The sequence below is a fragment of the Ostrea edulis genome, chromosome 6 (genome assembly GCF_947568905.1).
Source record: "Ostrea edulis chromosome 6, xbOstEdul1.1, whole genome shotgun sequence".
NCBI lineage: Eukaryota > Metazoa > Mollusca > Bivalvia > Ostreida > Ostreidae > Ostrea > Ostrea edulis.
In genome coordinates this window covers 81,005,757-81,024,860 of record NC_079169.1, presented here as the reverse complement: position 1 = coordinate 81,024,860, position 19,104 = coordinate 81,005,757, and the positions used below count along the sequence as shown (strand labels likewise).

At 36.9% G+C, this 19,104-nt stretch overlaps 1 protein-coding gene across 1 annotated transcript; it reads right to left on the bottom strand.

Annotated features, from left to right (window-relative positions):
• Nucleotides 1–915: 915 nt before the first annotated feature.
• On the bottom strand, nt 916–18,110 carry LOC125647978 (ankyrin-3-like). Its single transcript, XM_048874858.2, has 9 exons — nt 17,963–18,110; nt 16,495–16,640; nt 16,137–16,338; nt 15,809–15,973; nt 12,250–12,431; nt 6,937–7,009; nt 6,622–6,786; nt 3,457–3,598; nt 916–1,751 (listed from the first exon to the last, which is right to left on the bottom strand). Exons 1-9 carry the CDS (start codon nt 18,009–18,011, stop codon nt 1,577–1,579), a joined length of 1,299 nt encoding a protein of 432 aa, XP_048730815.1. The 5' UTR covers nt 18,012–18,110; the 3' UTR covers nt 916–1,576.
• Nucleotides 18,111–19,104: the final 994 nt, after the last annotated feature.

Genomic DNA, 19,104 nt, shown 5'->3' with positions numbered 1-19,104 from the left:
TAACATCAACTTGTTTGTAAGTAGCCTGCCTCGATTTAACTTCCATATTTATGTAGCAATGTTCCATTATCACCTGCATATGGTCTTTACATCTCTCAACTGATTCGATACGCAAGAGCTTGTTCTGCGTATGATCAGTTTTTAAATCGAAGAAGGCTACTGACAAACAAGTTGATGGTGCAGGGGTTTCCACAGTCTCGTTTAAAAGCAGCAGTTCGCAAATTCTATGGTCATTATAACGATCTAGTTTGCCAATACAACCTATCATTGGCTCAAATACTGTCTGACGTGTTTCATGCCGATTGTTAGGCTGTTCTTGACACACTGATTTTGACTACGGATTACTCCGTTTACCTGATCAAGATACAGGACTCGCAGCGGGTGTGGCCGGTCCACGGGAGGGAGTGCTCGCTCCTCCTTGGCGCCTGATCCCACCTCTGGTATATCCAGGGGTCCGAGTTTGCCCAACTCTATGTTTTGTATTGCCTGTAGGAGTTATATATATATCCCATACACAGTTGTGGCTTGGACAGTAATATTTATTTGTGGAATTGATTTCATTAATTCAGGACCAGGACAAATATATATTCATTGACAACTTTTGTGTTGACTACGGTTTTGTAATAATTCTCTAATACAGTGTGCAATGGTATTACAAGTAAAAGAAAATCAAGGTGAGATAAGGGAATGGATAAAGCATTCATGTGATGGAGACTTCCCAGGCTGTAAGAGTTAATTTAGAAGGGAGATAACCTTTAAAAAATACATTAGAGTGAATGTGGAATCCATGGCTTTGCAACGGCATTGGAAAAATAATAATAAACCTCGGGCTTTTTGTGACAAGGTAAATAAAGGACTATATATTTGAAAACAGCCTATCTGGATCCCCATTAAACTCAAAATTTTAAAACTATAAAGGATGATAAAATCTTTTATTCCCTAAAATAGATCATTCACATTATGTGTCACTGATATTTACAAATATTTGCATGTCATTTAATGTTCATAGCATAAATTTCTCAATTTTACCCAAACTAAAGTAAAAAATGCTATTTTTGTAAACGTTTGACTTCTAAGAAACACAGAACACAGCTTTGGACAAATAAAATTTACTATCATATGAATGTAATGAAAAGAAATATCTATAGTATGAATATGAAGTTTGTCAAAGCCTGTGCCCATGTTTTTTAGAGGAAAAACTGTGTGAATAGCAATTTTAAGTCAAAATACATAAAATGGCAACACCATGTCATGCTTAGTTGTAAAAAAAAAAAAATTGAATCCTCACAAAATAGCAATAGCTGTAATAAATGTAATAAAAAAATATCATAAATTGTAATAGATATCACAATAAGCCCTTAGACGTCTCCATAGGAGTGAAAGATTCTCTAGTGGGACGCTAAACAATATATAATCAATCAATCAATATGTATGAAATAGATTTTTACTACTAAATGTAGACAAATTGATTGATTGCAGAAATTCATTAACATCTTGGGCACCATTCCCACCCGCCACACTGTTAAACACATATTTATGAGTTAAATTCACAACAAAAATCAAACTGTAATATGATTTAGAATCTTATAGCCTCCTCGGTTGCCTTGAATTTAAAGACTTCATTGGGATCTAAGTAATGTCCAAAATACTGGACTGAAACATCTCGTTTGGGTCCTGTTGGCTTAGGCATCAGCTTCTCCAGTCTTTTCTCTCTCTTCTTCAAATTAATCTCCAATTGTGTTGGTGCTTTCCTAAATCAGATATAAGAAAACATCGTTAGTAAGCCATGAAATGGAAGCCATAAGAACTAATTAAGAACAAGGGCATCTCCTCATTTTCTCCTATAATCTCTGTAGCAAGACTGAAATATTAAATTCTGTGGAATCATTTTCATTCGTAGGAACCAATGTTCGTGGGTAAGCAAAATTGTGCTGGTTTGTGGGGACGTAATTTCGTGGATAAGCGATATAATGTCTCTAAGAGAGATATCTCTACTTGGTTTAGAAAATGTTCGAGGACACGTAAATTCGTGCCGTGGGTAAGAGTGCCCCACGAACATCATTCCCCACGAACAATCATGATTCCACAGTAGTGTTATTTTTATTGAGTAATACCTATATATGACCTTGACCTATATACATGTACTCAGAAAAAAGGAACCTTAATTAGCACCAAGAGTATGTCAAGCTTTGTGGCACTTCACCAACAGCTGGTGACAATGAGTGAAAAATGACTGAAGGGATGTCAAACAAACAAAACATTGGTATTCAACTGCAAAGAATCTATGTCTGGCTATATATACACATTTTTGTATGACTTTAATCTATGATCCCTTGACCCACAAAATATGTCTGTGGTATATATGAAACTGAATATTATTAGTAAATTGGTTCTTTCTAAATAGCTTCCAACGTCAAATTTGTATTTGATTGCCAGCACTGAGAGAGAGCAAAAGATAGAATGGATTTTCAAAAAAAATTAAGAATAAAGAACATGAAGGTAATAGCATTCCTCTACCCATATCTTTGTTTATAAAGTGTCCAGGTTACCCTTATACAATAGCATTCCTCTACCCATACCTTTGTTTATAAAGTGTCCAGGTTACCCTTATACAATAGCATTCCTCTACCCATACCTTTGTTTATAAAGTGTCCAGGTTACCCTTATACAATAGCATTCCTCTACCCATACCTTTGTTTATAAAGTGTCCAGGTTACCCTTATACAATAGCATTCCTCTACCCATACCTTTGTTTATAAAGTGTCCAGGTTACCCTTATACAATAGCATTCCTCTACCCATACCTTTGTTTATAAAGTGTCCAGGTTACCCTTATACAATAGTATTCCTCTACCCGTACCTTTGTTTATAAAGTGTCCAGGTTACCCTTATACAATAGTATTCCTCTACCCATACCTTTGTTTATAAAGTGTCCAGGTTACCCTTATACAATAGTATTCCTCTACCCGTACCTTTGTTTATAAAGTGTCCAAGTTACCCTTATACAATAGTATTCCTCTACCCGTACCTTTGTTTATAAAGTGTCCAGGTTACCCTTATACAATAGCATTCCTCTACCCGTACCTTTGTTTATAAAGTACCCAGGTTACCATTATACAATAGCATTCCTCTACCCGTACCTTTGTTTATAAAGTACCCAGGTTACCATTATACAATAGCATTCCTCTACCCGTACCTTTGTTTATAAAGTACCCAGGTTACCATTATACAATAGCATTCCTCTACCCGTACCTTTGTTTATAAAGTGTCCAGGTTACCCTTATAAGCAGCAACAAGTTAATACATAAATGAACAATAAGGTATCCTGTGTAACTGTAAAAAACCTAATCATTGAGTCCATCTAACTGTAAACCTGTACAGCATTAATCTAGACTGGTGAGTTATACAAGTGTTACACAACAAACTGTTTTCGCAGTTTTGCTGGATAAGTACTTACTCCGTTTTAGGCAGTGGATTTTTGTAGGCCACGGATTTAGCTGTAGTGATTTGTCTCTCCACATTGGCTGGTGGATGAAGTCTCTCCCACTCCGTCTTCTTGTGTTTTTGGAAACACGTTTTACAGGGTACCTCATTGTTAACTGTGCATAAAAATGTATTCAGACCATAATTATAAATCTGGAAGATAAAGGACTGAAACAAAGCACAGGTATGTGTTAAGAATATTACATCTCTACATTTTGTGAACATCAAACTTTTAAGACTTGTCACAAGCTGCACATATGTATTTTTACACTGTCACACTAAACACTTGTCAAAATTCTCTTGCAGAATTTTACGTAAACCCTTATTATAAGAGAAAAGATAGATACATCAATATTTCTTTGAACTAAGAAATGATGAGGTCTTACTAAACTGGTTCAAATGGTTCAAACTTGTCTTTGAACTAACAAATTATAAAGATTCAATCTCTACTTTCTGTTTACAGTGCTGTGTAATAAGTGTACAGTGATGTATAATAAGTGTACAGTGATGTATAATAAGTGTACAGTGTTGTATAATAAGTGTACAGTGATGTATAATAAATGTACAGTGCTGTATATTAAGTGTACAGTGTTGTATAATAAGTGTACAGTGATGTATAATACATGTACAGTGGTATATAATAAGTGTACAGTGATGTATAATAAGTGTACAGTGTTGTATAATAAGCGTACAGAGCTGTATAATAAGTGTATAATGCTGTATAATAAGTGTACAGTGATGTATAATAAGTGTACAGTGTTGTATACTAAGTGTACAGTGTTGTATAATAAGTGTACAGTGATGTATAATAAGCATACAGAGCTGTATAATAAGTGTATAATGCTGTATAATAAGTGTACAGTGATGTATAATAAGTGTACAGTGTTGTATACTAAGTGTACAGTGTTGTATAATAAGTGTACAGTGATGTATAATAAGCATACAGAGCTGTATAATAAGTGTATAATGCTGTATAATAAGTGTACAGTGATGTATAATAAGTGTACAGTGTTGTATACTAAGTGTACAGTGTTGTATAATAAGTGTACAGTGATGTATAATAAGCGTACAGAGCTGTATAATAAGTGTATAATGCTGTATAATAAGTGTACAGAGGCCTAGGGCCTAGAATCGCTCTTCTGATAAATTGTACAACCCCACCATTTCTATTCTTAGCCTCTTAGTATTCTAAATCTTTAGTTAAATCCTAAGAATTCAAAAAAAGTAGGTCAATGTGACCTACTTTTTGGTTTACACATTTTGAGAACCCAAGAAATATCAACTGACAAAGTTTGATGATTTTAAGCCAATTAGTATCTGAATATTGAAATATAGCTGTCAAATTCCAATCGTAGGTCATGGTGACCTACTTTTTGGTCAGCGAACTCCGAACATGCAAGACCCATCAACTGACAAAGTTTGATGACTGTAGGTCAAATAGTATCTGAAATATATAAATATAGCCGTCCAATTCCAAAAGTAGGTCAAGGTGACCTACTTTTTGGTCAGCAAACTCCGAACATGCAAGACCCATCAACTGACAAAGTTTGATGACTGTAGGTCAAATAGTATCTGAAATATATAAATATAGCCGTCCAAATCCAAAAGTAGGTCATGGTGACCTACTTTTTGGTCAACACCCTTTGAACACGCAAGACGCATCAACTGACAAAGTTTGATGACTATAGGTGAAATAGTATCTGAAATATATAAATATAGGTGTCCAATTCCAAAAGTAGGTCAAGTTGACCTACTTTTTGGTCGAAACCCTTCGAACATGCAAGACCCATCAACTGACAAAGTTTGATGACTGTAGGTCAAATAGTATCTGAAATATATAAATATAGCCGTCAAATTCCAAAAGTAGGTCACGGTGACCTACTTTTTGGTCGACACACTCCGTTGACTCAAGATGCATCAACTGTCAAAGTTTGATGATTGTAGGTCAATTAGTGACTGAAATATATAAATATAACTGTCAAATGCCAAAAGTAGGTCACAGTGACCTACTTTTTGGTCGATACACTCCGAAGACTCAAGATGCATCAACTGACAAAGTTTGATGATTGTAGGTCAAATACTGTCTGAAATATAGTAATTTAGCTGTCAAATACCAAAAGTAGGTCACGGTGACCTACTTTTTGGTCGACACAAACCAAAGACGAAGACGCATCAACTGACAAAGTTTGATGATCCTAGGTTTTACAGTGCCCAAAATATGCATCTAAAATTGAAAATGTGAAATTTGAATTATCTGCAAAATTCAAAAAGTAGGTCACTGTGACCTACTTTTTTTATAAATATGTTTCAAGGCCTCAAGATGCATCAACTTACAAGATTTGATGATTCTAAACCTCTTGGTATTTGAAATAACAACTTAAAATATATCTATAAATGATAAGCCATAAAATTCAGAAAGTAGGTCACGGTGACCTATTTTTCAGTTGACGCATTTCAAGGTCCCATGATCCACCAACTGACAAGTTTTGATGATCATAGGCTTCAAAGTGTCCAAGATATGCATCAAAATTAATTTTAAATTAAATACCTGCAAAATTCAAAAAGTAGGTCACCGTGACCTACTTTTGAAACAACTTGACACAAGGTCCTAAGATGCATCAACTGTCAAAATTTGATGATCCTAGTCCTTATAATGACTAAAATATCTAAGATTTAAGGAATTTAAAAAAAAATTAAATTTAGGTCAACTTTGAAGTGACCTTGAGACCATGCCCTTTGCCCCAGGGTGATGCCTTGAACAATTTTTAATCTACAACATATCCTCATCCTTATGTGTAAGTTTGGTGATAATCTGCCCTGTGGTTCTTGAGAAGAAGATTTTTTAGCAACCACTACTTTTGTTTGTATTTTCCTGATTATCTCCCCTTGTTAAAGGGTCACATCCCTCTATTTAGTATGTATGAAAGCCCTTGGGCCAATGATACCCTGTAACAAATTTGAAAAAAATTGGCCAAGGGGTTCTTGAGTTATAGCCCTTTTTCTAAAAAGTTTACGCACACCGCACAAATGGCCATAGCATTAGCTCTTTGAGCCTTTGGCTCAGAAGAGCTAATAAGTCTATATGCCCAGTGTTGGTAAGTTTAGAGTGCTGTATGATGGGTGTAACTTTAGAACATACCAGCTTTCTGCATCAATAAGGGATGGCCTGCTTTTTTGGCTGAATCCAGTGGTGTGTCTCCTTTGATGTTCTGATTTTCAATGTCACCTTCGTGGTACAGATAACAACTGAGGCACTCTGGGTGTCCTCCCTCTGAAGCATAATGTCCAGGAGTATTTCCAAAATCTGAAAACATCATCAGGCCAAGTCATGTTCAACTGTAAAGTCATCTTTAAATTTTTTATTCTAAAAGATTGATTTATTGTTAAAATCTACCAATCTAATTTTTTTTCTTAAGGAAATTTTTTGAAATATGAAATACGCTAAAATTCTCACAGTCCTGCTTATTGGGATCTGCTCCTTTCTCAAATAACCAGTGTAACACATTAATGGCTCCATGGAGTGCTGCCTGAAAGTTAAGAAACTAGAGATTGTTTTTATGAAAAACTAATGTCTCCCCAGCTCCCCAAATTGAAAGTGCTCCAAATGAAACCTCCTCCCTTTAATGCACTGCATGGTATGGAGGAGAAAGCATGAACAGGAACATGGACATTATGAAGTCCCATAACAACACAGGAGAAGTGTTTTCAAACTATTTTACACCCTCCACCTCTCAGATCCACTATAACTTTAAGGAAAACAATTGGATCCTCCTGTCTCTACAAAATGCACATCTACAAATGGCATTGAAGCATTCTACAAAATTTCAAATCTATCCAATAAGCTGTATACATGTAGGAGGAGAAGCATTCACAAGCTATTTTACATCCTACATCCCTCTTAGATCCACTATAACTTTTACGAAAATAATTGGATCCTCCCATCCTACAAATATGCACTTCTACAAATGGCAATGAAGCATTGCACAAATTTTCAAATCTCTCAGATAAGCTATATAGGAAGAGAAGTGTTCACAATCTATTTTGTTTACATCCTCCACCCCTCTTAGATCCACTATAACTTTTATGAAAATAATTGGATCCTTCCATTTCGACAATATGCACATCTACAAATGACAATAAAGCATTGTACAAAGTTTCAAGTCTCTCTGATAACCCATATAGGAGGAGAAGCGTTCAAAAGATTTTGTGACAGACAGACAGACAAACGGACGGAAAGTACAAAAACAATGTCCCCCACTGAAAGAGGGGAAACATAATGATCATAACAAAAGTTTCGCAGACTAAAACATACGTATACTGTATACATGTACGGTGTAATCAAGTAAATATACCAGATATCTATAGATAATTGGGGGTCTATTGAATTTGCAAATATATTTATTGTAAAAATAAAAATACATGACAATTGTATGGTATAATTCTATACGCACACAAGTAGAATGTTGGAGCAGTTCTGTTACATTTATATTCCTTAATACATATTTGATAAAGATCATGAAATAAACATTCCAGTACATATAAAAAAAATATCACAACACCAGTTTTTATTTCTCTCTCTCGTAGCTTAAGTATATTTGATTATCAATTTCACACTATAAGATGAATAATAATTTTCATGTTCGACATTATTCTAAACATGTTAAAAACACTATCAGTAAATGTATTCATTGTCATTCTTTTCTAAGATAAGAAGACGTGATATTTTGAGGAGAATTAACAGTAAATAACTATGCCTTTATTTATTGATTCAAATGTCTAATGATTGAAATAAAGTTAAATAAGGTTAACATGTAAACTTCAAACTAAACAGGATTTCTTTAGTATCTAGACCTAACTTCCATTCACACGAATGATGGACTCTAGAAATCTTCTTAAGCCTTTCTTTGATATTGTTGTAAAGCTAACATGCCATGTCTGATGCAGAGCCTTTGTCAGTTCATCTAATGTTTGAATTGGTTGTATCCTTTGAAGAACTCAGTGACCAATTATCTCCTAAATGTGCTTCAAAGGATTCAAATCTGGACTTCCAGCAGGCCATGGTAGTGTCACAACTGCCTCTCTATGCAAAAAATTCTGTACAGTAGGAGCTCGATGTGGTCTGGCATTGTTTATCATGAACACTGACCTTGGCTAATGAGGGTAAATGTCAAAATGAGGCATGACACCTACAACAAGGATGTCCCTTTGGTAATTTTGTACATCACGGTTGCCCCTAACTATTATAAAAAGATCCAGCTTACAGTTGTAAGAAACACAGCCCCTGGCACCATAACTGATCCACCACAAAAAAGAAATCACCTCTAAAATATTTAATTCAGCATAATTATGCTGTTGTAGGAAAAAAGTTACTTTTGTCCGACAAATGCATGGACTTAAAAATTTCCTCCAAGAGGCTAGGTTCCAATATTGGCAGGCTTGACACTATTGCATACATACACTGTTCTTATTGAAAGCAAACAATGTGGCAGCCATTCTCTTTTACATACTGAGCTATTGGTAAAAACATTTCATATAATCATTTTACTGAGTACATTGTCTGAACAGGTGGTTTACTGGGTCTTCCAGATCTTGCGCAATCTTTGACATTATTTGTTAAATGGTACTTTCTGACAATTCTACATATGGTTGAATGGTAATGACCCACTTCATCACCAATTTGTCTCCATAACATACCTGCTTCCCTCATTCCAATAATCTGCCATCGGATTGCATTTGAGACCCATAATTAAAATCGATGTACAAGTAAACTTGATACACGTATGTCAAATCAAACAGTTTATAAATAAAGAGCTAAATCACTGTTTATAAAAGTCACAATTCTGTTGGAAGTGAGCACAGCAGTCTCACGGGGGATTCTCAGCCAAAAGAGCTGACAACAGACAGTAAAAGACCAGACAACAGACAGTCAAAGAGCTGACAACAGACAACAGAGAGTCAAAGACCAGACAACAGACAGTCAAAGAGCTGACAACGGACAGTAAAAGACCAGACAACAGACAGTCAAAGACCAGACAACAGACAGTCAAAGAGCTGACAACAGACAGTCAAAGAGTAGACAACAGACAGTCAAAGAGCAGACAACAGACAGTCAAAGAGTAGACAACAGACAGTCAAAGAGCTGACAACAGACAGTAAAAGAGCAGACAACAGACAGTAAAAGAGCAGACAACAGACAGTAAAAGACCAGACAACAGACAGTCAAAGAGCAGACAACAGACAACAGACAGTCAAAGAGCAGACAACAGACAGTCAAAGAGCAGACAACAGACAACAGACAGTCAAAGAGCAGACAACAGACAGTCAAAGAGCAGACAACAGACAGTCAAAGACCAGACAACAGACAGTCAAAGACCAGACAACAGACAGTCAAAGAGTAGACAACAGACAGTCAAAGAGCAGACAACAGACAGTCAAAGACCAGACAACAGACAACAGACAGTCAAAGAGTAGACAACAGACAGTCAAAGAGCAGACAACAGACAACAGACAGTCAAAGAGCAGACAACAGACAGTCAAAGAGCAGACAACAGAAGTCAAAGAGCAGACAACAGACAACAGACAGTCAAAGAGCAGACAACAGACAGTCAAAGAGCAGACAACAGACAGTCAAAGAGCAGACAACAGACAGTCAAAGACCAGACAACAGACAACAGACAGTCAAAGACCAGACAACAGACAGTCAAAGACCAGACAACAGACAGTCAAAGAGTAGACAACAGACAGTCAAAGACCAGACAACAGACAGTCAAAGAGTAGACAACAGACAGTCAAAGAGTAGACAACAGACAGTCAAAGAGTAGACAACAGACAGTCAAAGAGTAGACAACAGACAGTCAAAGACCAGACAACAGACAGTCAAAGAGTAGACAACAGACAGTCAAAGACCAGACAACAGACAGTCAAAGACCAGACAACAAACAACAGACAGTCAAAGAGTAGACAACAAACAGTCAAAGAGCAGACAACAAACAACAGACAGTCAAAGAGTAGACAACAGACAATCAAAGAGCTGACAACAGACAGTCAAAGAGTAGACAACAGACAGTCAAAGACCAGACAACAGACAGTGAAAGAGTAGACAACAGACAGTCAAAGAGTAGACAACAGACAGTCAAAGAGTAGACAATAGACAGTCAAAGAGTAGACAACAGACAGTAAAAGAGCAGACAACAGACAGTAAAAGAGCAGACAACAGACAGTCAAAGAGCAGACAACAGACAACAGACAGTCAAAGAGCAGACAACAGACAGTCAAAGAGCTGACAACAGACAGTCAAAGAGCAGAAAACAGACAACAGACAGTCAAAGAGCAGACAACAGACAGTCAAAGAGTAGACAACAGACAGTCAAAGACCAGACAACAGACAGTCAAAGACCAGACAACAGACAACAGACAGTCAAAGAGTAGACAACAGACAGTCAAAGACCAGACAACAGACAGTCAAAGAGTAGACAACAGACAGTCAAAGAGCAGACAACAGACAGTCAAAGAGTAGACAACAGACAGTCAATGAACAGACAACAGACAGTCAAAAAGCAGACAACAGACAGTCAAAGAGTAGACAATAGACAGTCAAAGACCAGACAACAGACAGTCAAAGAGTAGACAAAAGACAGTCAAAGAGTAGACAACAGACAGTCAAAGAGCAGACAACAAACAACAGACAGTCAAAGAGTAGACAACAGACAGTCAAAGAGCAGACAACAGACAGTTAAAGAGCTGACAACAGACAGTCAAAGAGCAGACAACAGACAGTCAAAGAGCTGACAACAGACAGTCAAAGAGCAGACAACAGACAACAGACAGTCAAAGAGCAGACAACAGACAGTCAAAGAGTAGACAACAGACAGTCAAAGACCAGACAACATACAGTCAAAGACCAGACAACAAACAGTCAAATACAGTTGCAAACTGAATTGCATTTCTGAATTCAAAATTATTGTGATTTAACCACTAGAGGTTAAATCCATTTATCAAAGTGATACTGAGCTTTTATTTTTTATCACTGTGCTATTTTCCGGCATCCCAAGGGCACTACCCCGGGTTCTTGGAGTCATCCACATCACGATTTTCGGGATATTAGCCGAACACAGCAAAAAATGTGACGTCATACGCAAAGTCGTCAGTCGTCTGCAAACAAATTCAACCCTCCCTACCACACCCCATTTTAATGTTAGATCGTTTTTATTGAACATTACTGCTGCTTCTCGTTTTGTTTTCTTGTGTCAATTTCAGATAAGCAGTTGGATTTCTCCCTTACATGCCAATATCCCAATCATCACGGCTGGAAACATTTCTGCGCCTGGAACAGCTTATGGTCAAGGCGGCTATTTTGGCTCACCAGTAGCGCTCAACAGTTTATTTTCCTATTTGACTTTGTGTTTAAATAATTGAATTTTGCCATACTAGGTGATCAAACAGGTGAGCATCTGTGCCCAGGGCCCACCTGTTCATGCTTGTATTGTTCAGGGATGCCAGAAAGGCAATAATTGATGCCTCGCTCCCTCATTGTTATTGTAAATTGCAGCTGTGGCCAATATCGCCAAATAAAAGTTTTTCAAGGTACATTATGCCATTTCTTAAATTTTATTTTGTGCATGAGGATATGCAAGTCTGGGCTCAGTGTATCTTTTTATAATGCTCTGTTTCAAAACTTTTATAAAGGAGTAACCAATTTGGTGTTGCAATACTTTTTTTCCATGTGTATATATAACTAAATGACTATAAGAAGTGTTGCATTGCATACCACATGGGAGGGGGACTTTCCATCAGCCTGGGTGGCCTCTATATTTGAACCCTGCTTGACCAGGAAACGTAAACAATCCAATTTGTCATGTCTGGCTGCATGGTGAGAGGCCAGGTAGCCATTGTTGTCTGTGAGGGTTATGTCGCAGTCCCTCTGAACAAGTAGAATTACAGATTCCAGGGCTGCAAGACCAAAACATCAATTAACGAATGCCTTCACGATGTTCACAAGAAAATAAACAGTAGTCTCGGAATCATATCAATACAGAAGGAATACATGAAATATACTAGTCTCATCTGTTTAATGGCCAGTTTATCAAAGTGTATTTTACCAGCTCCCCAATATAATTTGTCATCCCCTATATTCGTTGTTATATCAAAAACTCCCATATCCAGACATGTACATGTGTACTTTCTCATATCAATAACTTCTTATCTACTCCCTATATACTTTGTCATATGAAGAAATCCTTTATCTACTTTGTCATATTAGTAACTTCCATATATACTTTGTTGTATTAGTAACTCCCCTACATACTTTGTTGTATTAGTAACTCCCATACATACTTTGTTGCATTAGTAACTCCCATACATACTTTGTTGTATTAGTAACTACTATACATACTTTTTATTATTAGTAACTCCCATACATACTTTGTATTATTAGTAACTACTATACATACTTTGTTGTACTAGTAACTACTATACATACTTTGTTGTATTAGTAACTACTATACATACTGTGTTGTATTAGTAACTCTCATACATACTTTGTTGTATTAGTAACTACTATACATACTTTGTTGTATTAGTAACTACTATACATACTGTGTTGTATTAGTAACTACTATACATACTGTGTTGTATTAGTAACTCTCATACATACTTTGTTGTATTAGTAACTCTCATACATACTTTGTTGTATTAGTAACTACTATACATACTGTGTTGTATTAGTAACTACTATACATACTTTGTTGTATTAGTAACTCCCCTACATACTTTTTCATATCAACAATTCCCCTACATACTTTCTCATATTACATATTGTAATAACTACCCTATATACTTTTAATCTGGTAAATAATACCTTAGCAAAATTGATTTATTTCATTGTCATGAAACAAAAATGCTTTATTAAAACATTTGCCACTCTGAATTTCCATAATATAATCCACAGCATGTAACACTCACCACCAAACTGAACAGCATAATGTACACTCATCACCATACTGAGCAGCATAATGTACACTCACCACCATACTGAGCAGCATAATTTACACTCACCACCATACTGAGCAGCATAATGAACACTCACCACCATACTGAGCAGCATAATTTACACTCACCACCATACTGAGCAGCATAATGTACACTCACCACCATACAGAGCAGCATAATGTACACTCACCACCATACTGAGCAGCATAATGTATAGGAGCATATAACACTCACCACCATACTGAGCAGCATAATGTACACTCACCACCATACACAGCAGCATAATGTACACTCACCACCATACTGAGCAGCATAATGTATAGGAGTATATAACACTCACCACCATACAGAGCAGCATAATGTACACTCACCACCATACTGAGCAGCATAATGTACACTCACCACCATACTGAGCAGCATAATGTACACTCACCACCATACTGAGCAGCATAATGTACACTCACCACCATACTGAGCAGCATAATGTACACTCACCACCATACTGAGCAGCATAATGTACACTCACCACCATACTGAGCAGCATAATGTACACTCACCACCATACTGAGCAGCATAATGTACACTCACCACCATACTGAGCAGTATAATGTACACTCACCACCATACTGAGCAGCATAATGTACACTCACCACCATACTGAGCAGCATAATGTACACTCACCACCATACTGAGCAGCATAATGTACACTCACCACCATACTGAGCAGCATAATGTATAGGAGTATATAACACTCACCACCATACAGAGCAGCATAATGTACACTCACCACCATACTAAGCAGCATAATGTACACTCACCACCTTACTGAGCAGTATAATGTACACTCACCACCATACAGAGCAGCATAATGTACACTCACCACCATACAGAGCAGTATAATGTACACTCACCACCATACTGAGCAGTATAATGTACACTCACCACCATACTGAGCAGCATAATGTACACTCACCACCATACTGAGCAGTATAATGTACACTCACCACCATACAGAGCAGCATAATGTACACTCACCACCATACAGAGCAGTGTAATGTACACTCACCACCATACTGAGCAGCATAATGTACACTCACCACCATACTGAGCAGCATAATGTACACTCACCACCATACTGAGCAGCATAATGTACACTCACCACCATACTGAGCAGCATAATGAACACTCACCACCATACTGAGCAGCATAATGTACACTCACCACCATACTGAGCAGCATAATGTATAGGAGTATATAACACTCACCACCATACAGAGCAGCATAATGTACACTCACCGCCATACTGAGCAGCATAATGTATAGGAGCATATAACACTCACCACCATACTGAGCAGCATAATGTACACTCACCACCATACTGAGCAGCATAATTTACACTCACCACCATACTGAGCAGCATAATGTACACTCACCACCATACTGAGCAGCATAATGTATAGGAGTATATAACACTCACCACCATACAGAGCAGCATAATGTACACTCACCGCCATACTGAGAAGCATAATGTATAGGAGCATATAACACTCACCACCATACAGAGCAGCATAATGTACACTCACCACCATACTGAGCAGCATAATTTACACTCACCACCATACTGAGCAGCATAATGTACACTCACCACCATACAGAGCAGCATAATGTACACTCACCACCATACTGAGCAGCATAATGTATAGGAGTATATAACACTCACCACCATACAGAGCAGCATAATGTACACTCACCGTCATACTGAGCAGCATAATGTATAGGAGCATATAACACTCACCACCATACTGAGCAGCATAATTTACACTCACCACCATACTGAGCAGCATAATGTACACTCACCACCATACTGAGCAGCATAATGTATAGGAGTATATAACACTCACCACCATACAGAGCAGCATAATGTACACTCACCGCCATACTAAGCAGCATAATGTAACACTCCCCACCATACAGAGCAGCATAATGTACACTCACCACCATACTGAGCAGTATAATGTACACTCACCACCATACTGAGCAGTATAATGTACACTCACCACCATACTGAGCAGTATAATGTACACTCACCACCATACTGAGCAGTATAATGTACACTCACCACCATACTGAGCAGTATAATGTACACTTACCACCATACTGAGCAGCATAATGTACACTCACCACCATACTGAGCAGCATAATGTACACTCACCACCATACAGAGCAGTATAATGTACAGGAGTATATAACACTCATCACCAAACTGAGCAGCATAATGTACTAGAGTATATAACACTCCCCACCATACTGAGCAGCATAATGGAGTATGTAATACTCACCACCATACTGAGCAGCATAATGTACTGGAGTTTTCCCCATCTCACAGCGACAGTCCAAATCTAGGCCCTGATCAAACAGAAATTGTAGAATTCTTTTGTGATTTCTCATGGCTGCAAAATGTGCCACTTGTCTTCCCCGATGGTCCTCAGCTATTACATTCGCTCCTAGACAACAAAGCATACGTGTACAAACCTACTGTAGAGGATGGAATTGCACATTATACTTTTTATTTTAACCTTGTTGTTTTCTTGTTTTGAAGGTCCATTGTTTTAAATTACAGTTCGCCAGAGATACAATAACACATTTGCAAATGCACAATGGAAGTACCTTTGTCTTGGAGCATTTTGATACATCCCAACTCTCCATTAAAAGCAGCTACATGTGCTGGGGTCTGGCCCTCCCTGTCCCGAATATTGACCTCCGGTGTGTACTGCAGCAGGGTCCTGAGACAAACTTTGTGTCCTCCTACACAGACTTCATGGAGGGGTGTACGACCCGTCTTTGTCTTGGAAACTGGACTGTGGTTTTGCTGTATAAATCGTAACTTCTCTCATTTTTCTTCATTAGTTGTAGTTTTATTTATAGATTACAGTTGTATTAATGAAGTGACAAAGTGAAAATTATTAATAAAATTCTACAAAAATTAATATATTTGTACTTGACATGATAAATGTGCATATGTAACCTTAAGTAATTGCTCCACCATAGAAATCTGGCCATAAGTACAGGCAATGTGTAGTGGTGTTTTCCCAAAAGAGTCCACATCCTTTTCTGAGGGTAACTCTTCATTTCCTTTACCTTTTGAAGAAGCAGCACTATCAAGACGCTTTTCTGGTAATATAACAAAATTTGCTAATTGTAATAATTAGATAAATACATCATATACATACACATGTCTTATAACTAGAAACCTGAGCATGCAGATTTAACTATTCTTGAATACTGGATTATAACTGCCAATTTTATGTCCACCTACTTTCAGAACAAACAGGGGTTAACAGAAAACGTTACCTAATACTGTATTATGACTTTCCTATATTGAAATTGGAATCTTTTACAAGTAATTTGATATTTTAGATATAGATTCATGATTTGTTACAAATGTGTTGTGAAACTAAAATAGTGCTGATTGTTATCTGAAATTGATATGAATTTTGAAAAGGAAAAAAAAAAGAAGAATACGGAAACCTGCTGCTTTTGGCATCACTTAATACTCTTTTACCCTTTGTAATCTACGTTAGAAAAGCTGTAGTTATAGGTTAGCATTGCTGTAATAATAGAAAAGACACGAGGTTATGGTAGTGCATGATATGTATGATATTTCGTGCGTTATTAGCTGTCTGTTCCTTAATATCTAATCATTCTCGATAGTTGCGCAACTTATCTATCACTCCATATGAAAAAAGTCGAACATTGAAAATCACGATAATTTTCCATAAGAGATGACTCATATATGCTCTTTTTTTATCAATGGATCCTTAAATTATTAATTACTGAAAACGTTGGTAGAGCACAGCTGTGGTGGACTGTTAATTTGTGCTGAAGGTCCCGGACACAATCCTCACCAGAGACATCACAATACATGTATCTCTTTTATGTCTAAGACCCATGTACTCTCTGGTGGGTGAGAGTGATTGCCCTCAGAACTTCACCACACAGGTGCTGGTAAACATCCAGGAGAGTCAGAACACCTCTCACTCTGGAGGGGACAGTGTGGCAGTGTTAGGTACATGGCCTTCCTACTAGCTCGATCTGGCTAGTGGAATAACCCTTAAGATTTTCCTATAATGCTGGCGACCATCATACCCTTTACAATGACAACACGATGAACGGAATTTATGTACTGTACATGCACAGCATATTTTTGTATAACTATTACAAACATCGACCATTGATTTGTTTCATATTGGTCCCTGTATGGAGATAGCGGGAATATGTAAAATTCTAAAAACGTGTGTAACCTTAGTTAAAACAATCTAATTGTGCCACGATCCCCTCACCTCAAACTAAATACATTCTATCTAAAATGTTACGTCGGTTGTTATGCGTAAATATATATACTGTACTGTGTACTAATGCCTTTTCATATGTTCTTTTCACTTTCCCAAACATACAGAAATTGCTAAATGTAAAATAAATAGAAATACTCAGACCTCTTGATCTAGCACTGCCCGAAAGTCTACTTTCAATAGCCCCATCCATCTGAAAATTTCCGTATATAAGTTTATATTGCAGGTTGTTTACAGCTAAGCAGTCTCATTTTTGGCAAGTCGTAAAAAGCTAACATAAAGTACAAAACGAAAACAGTCGGTATTATATTTCCGGGGTTACCAAGTATCTATTTATCTATTCATTCCAATTTCGTTCATTCCTTTGATTTATTTATTTATTCATTTTTTTTTTTATTTCAAACAAAGTAAATCATCGCTTTGTTCGATAACTATTCAAGATAATAAGAAGAGTTATCTTTCTTCTCACCGTGTTATTCTGCCTATCCCAAGTTTTTCACGTTTTTTGGGCTGTTCAAACAAGAGATCTTGTAAATATAAATAGGATAAAAAGGAAAACTTTTCCAGATACTTGATATCAAAATAATGATGGATGCCAAGGATTACCCATGAAAGCCACATGGCTTATTTCCAATGCGGTACTCCTTTTAACCTTATTAAATGATGACATACACAATAGGCCTACATGTATATTATAATACCCCCCCCCCCCCCAAAAGGGGGGGGGGGGTAATTATTGAGAAGACGGGGGAAAAAAAAGTCATTCAAATCAAAACACATAGCAGTGTTTTAATTATATCCTAACTTAAATACAACAGTACGGATTATTGATCATCTCTTGAATGCGGAACCATAAATACGACCATATGTAGATCACAACCATAAATCGTAATAACAATACAAGTAAATGTACATGACAGTGTACTGAGATCAATGATACAAAAAGTCACTGTCTGCCATTTCCTTGATTTCACTGAGTAAATGTTTTTTTAACTTCTGAAGTAAATGAAATTCTATTGCTTATACTTGATCAAGAAGAGAGTTCCAATCTTCGATAAGCCGTTATTATAGAAAGTTTCGGATTCCATTTTCTCAACACTTGGTACAAAGAAATTAAACTTACTTGATTTAGTTGACCTGGTGGAATATTTTCTTCTAAAATTATTTTTCAAATAATCTGAACTTTTTTCATGAAAAATACTCAACACGTGGTCGATTCAGTTGAAGTTGTTTCATTCTACTGTTAATGTTCAAATACTTCAGTTTTTCTAATACTTTCGCATTAC

Excerpts from the sequence above, each read along its gene's own strand:
- LOC125647978 (XM_048874858.2), bottom strand. The coding sequence starts at position 18,011 with ATGGATGGGGCTATTGAAAGTAGACTTTCGGGCAGTGCTAGATCAAGA. Across the intron at positions 16,641-17,962 it reads GGGCAGTGCTAGATCAAGAG|AAAAGCGTCTTGATAGTGCT; the intron begins GTCTGAGTATTT and ends TTATATTACCAG. Across the intron at positions 3,599-6,621 it reads CTTATTGATGCAGAAAGCTG|TTAACAATGAGGTACCCTGT; the intron begins GTATGTTCTAAA and ends TTTTATGCACAG.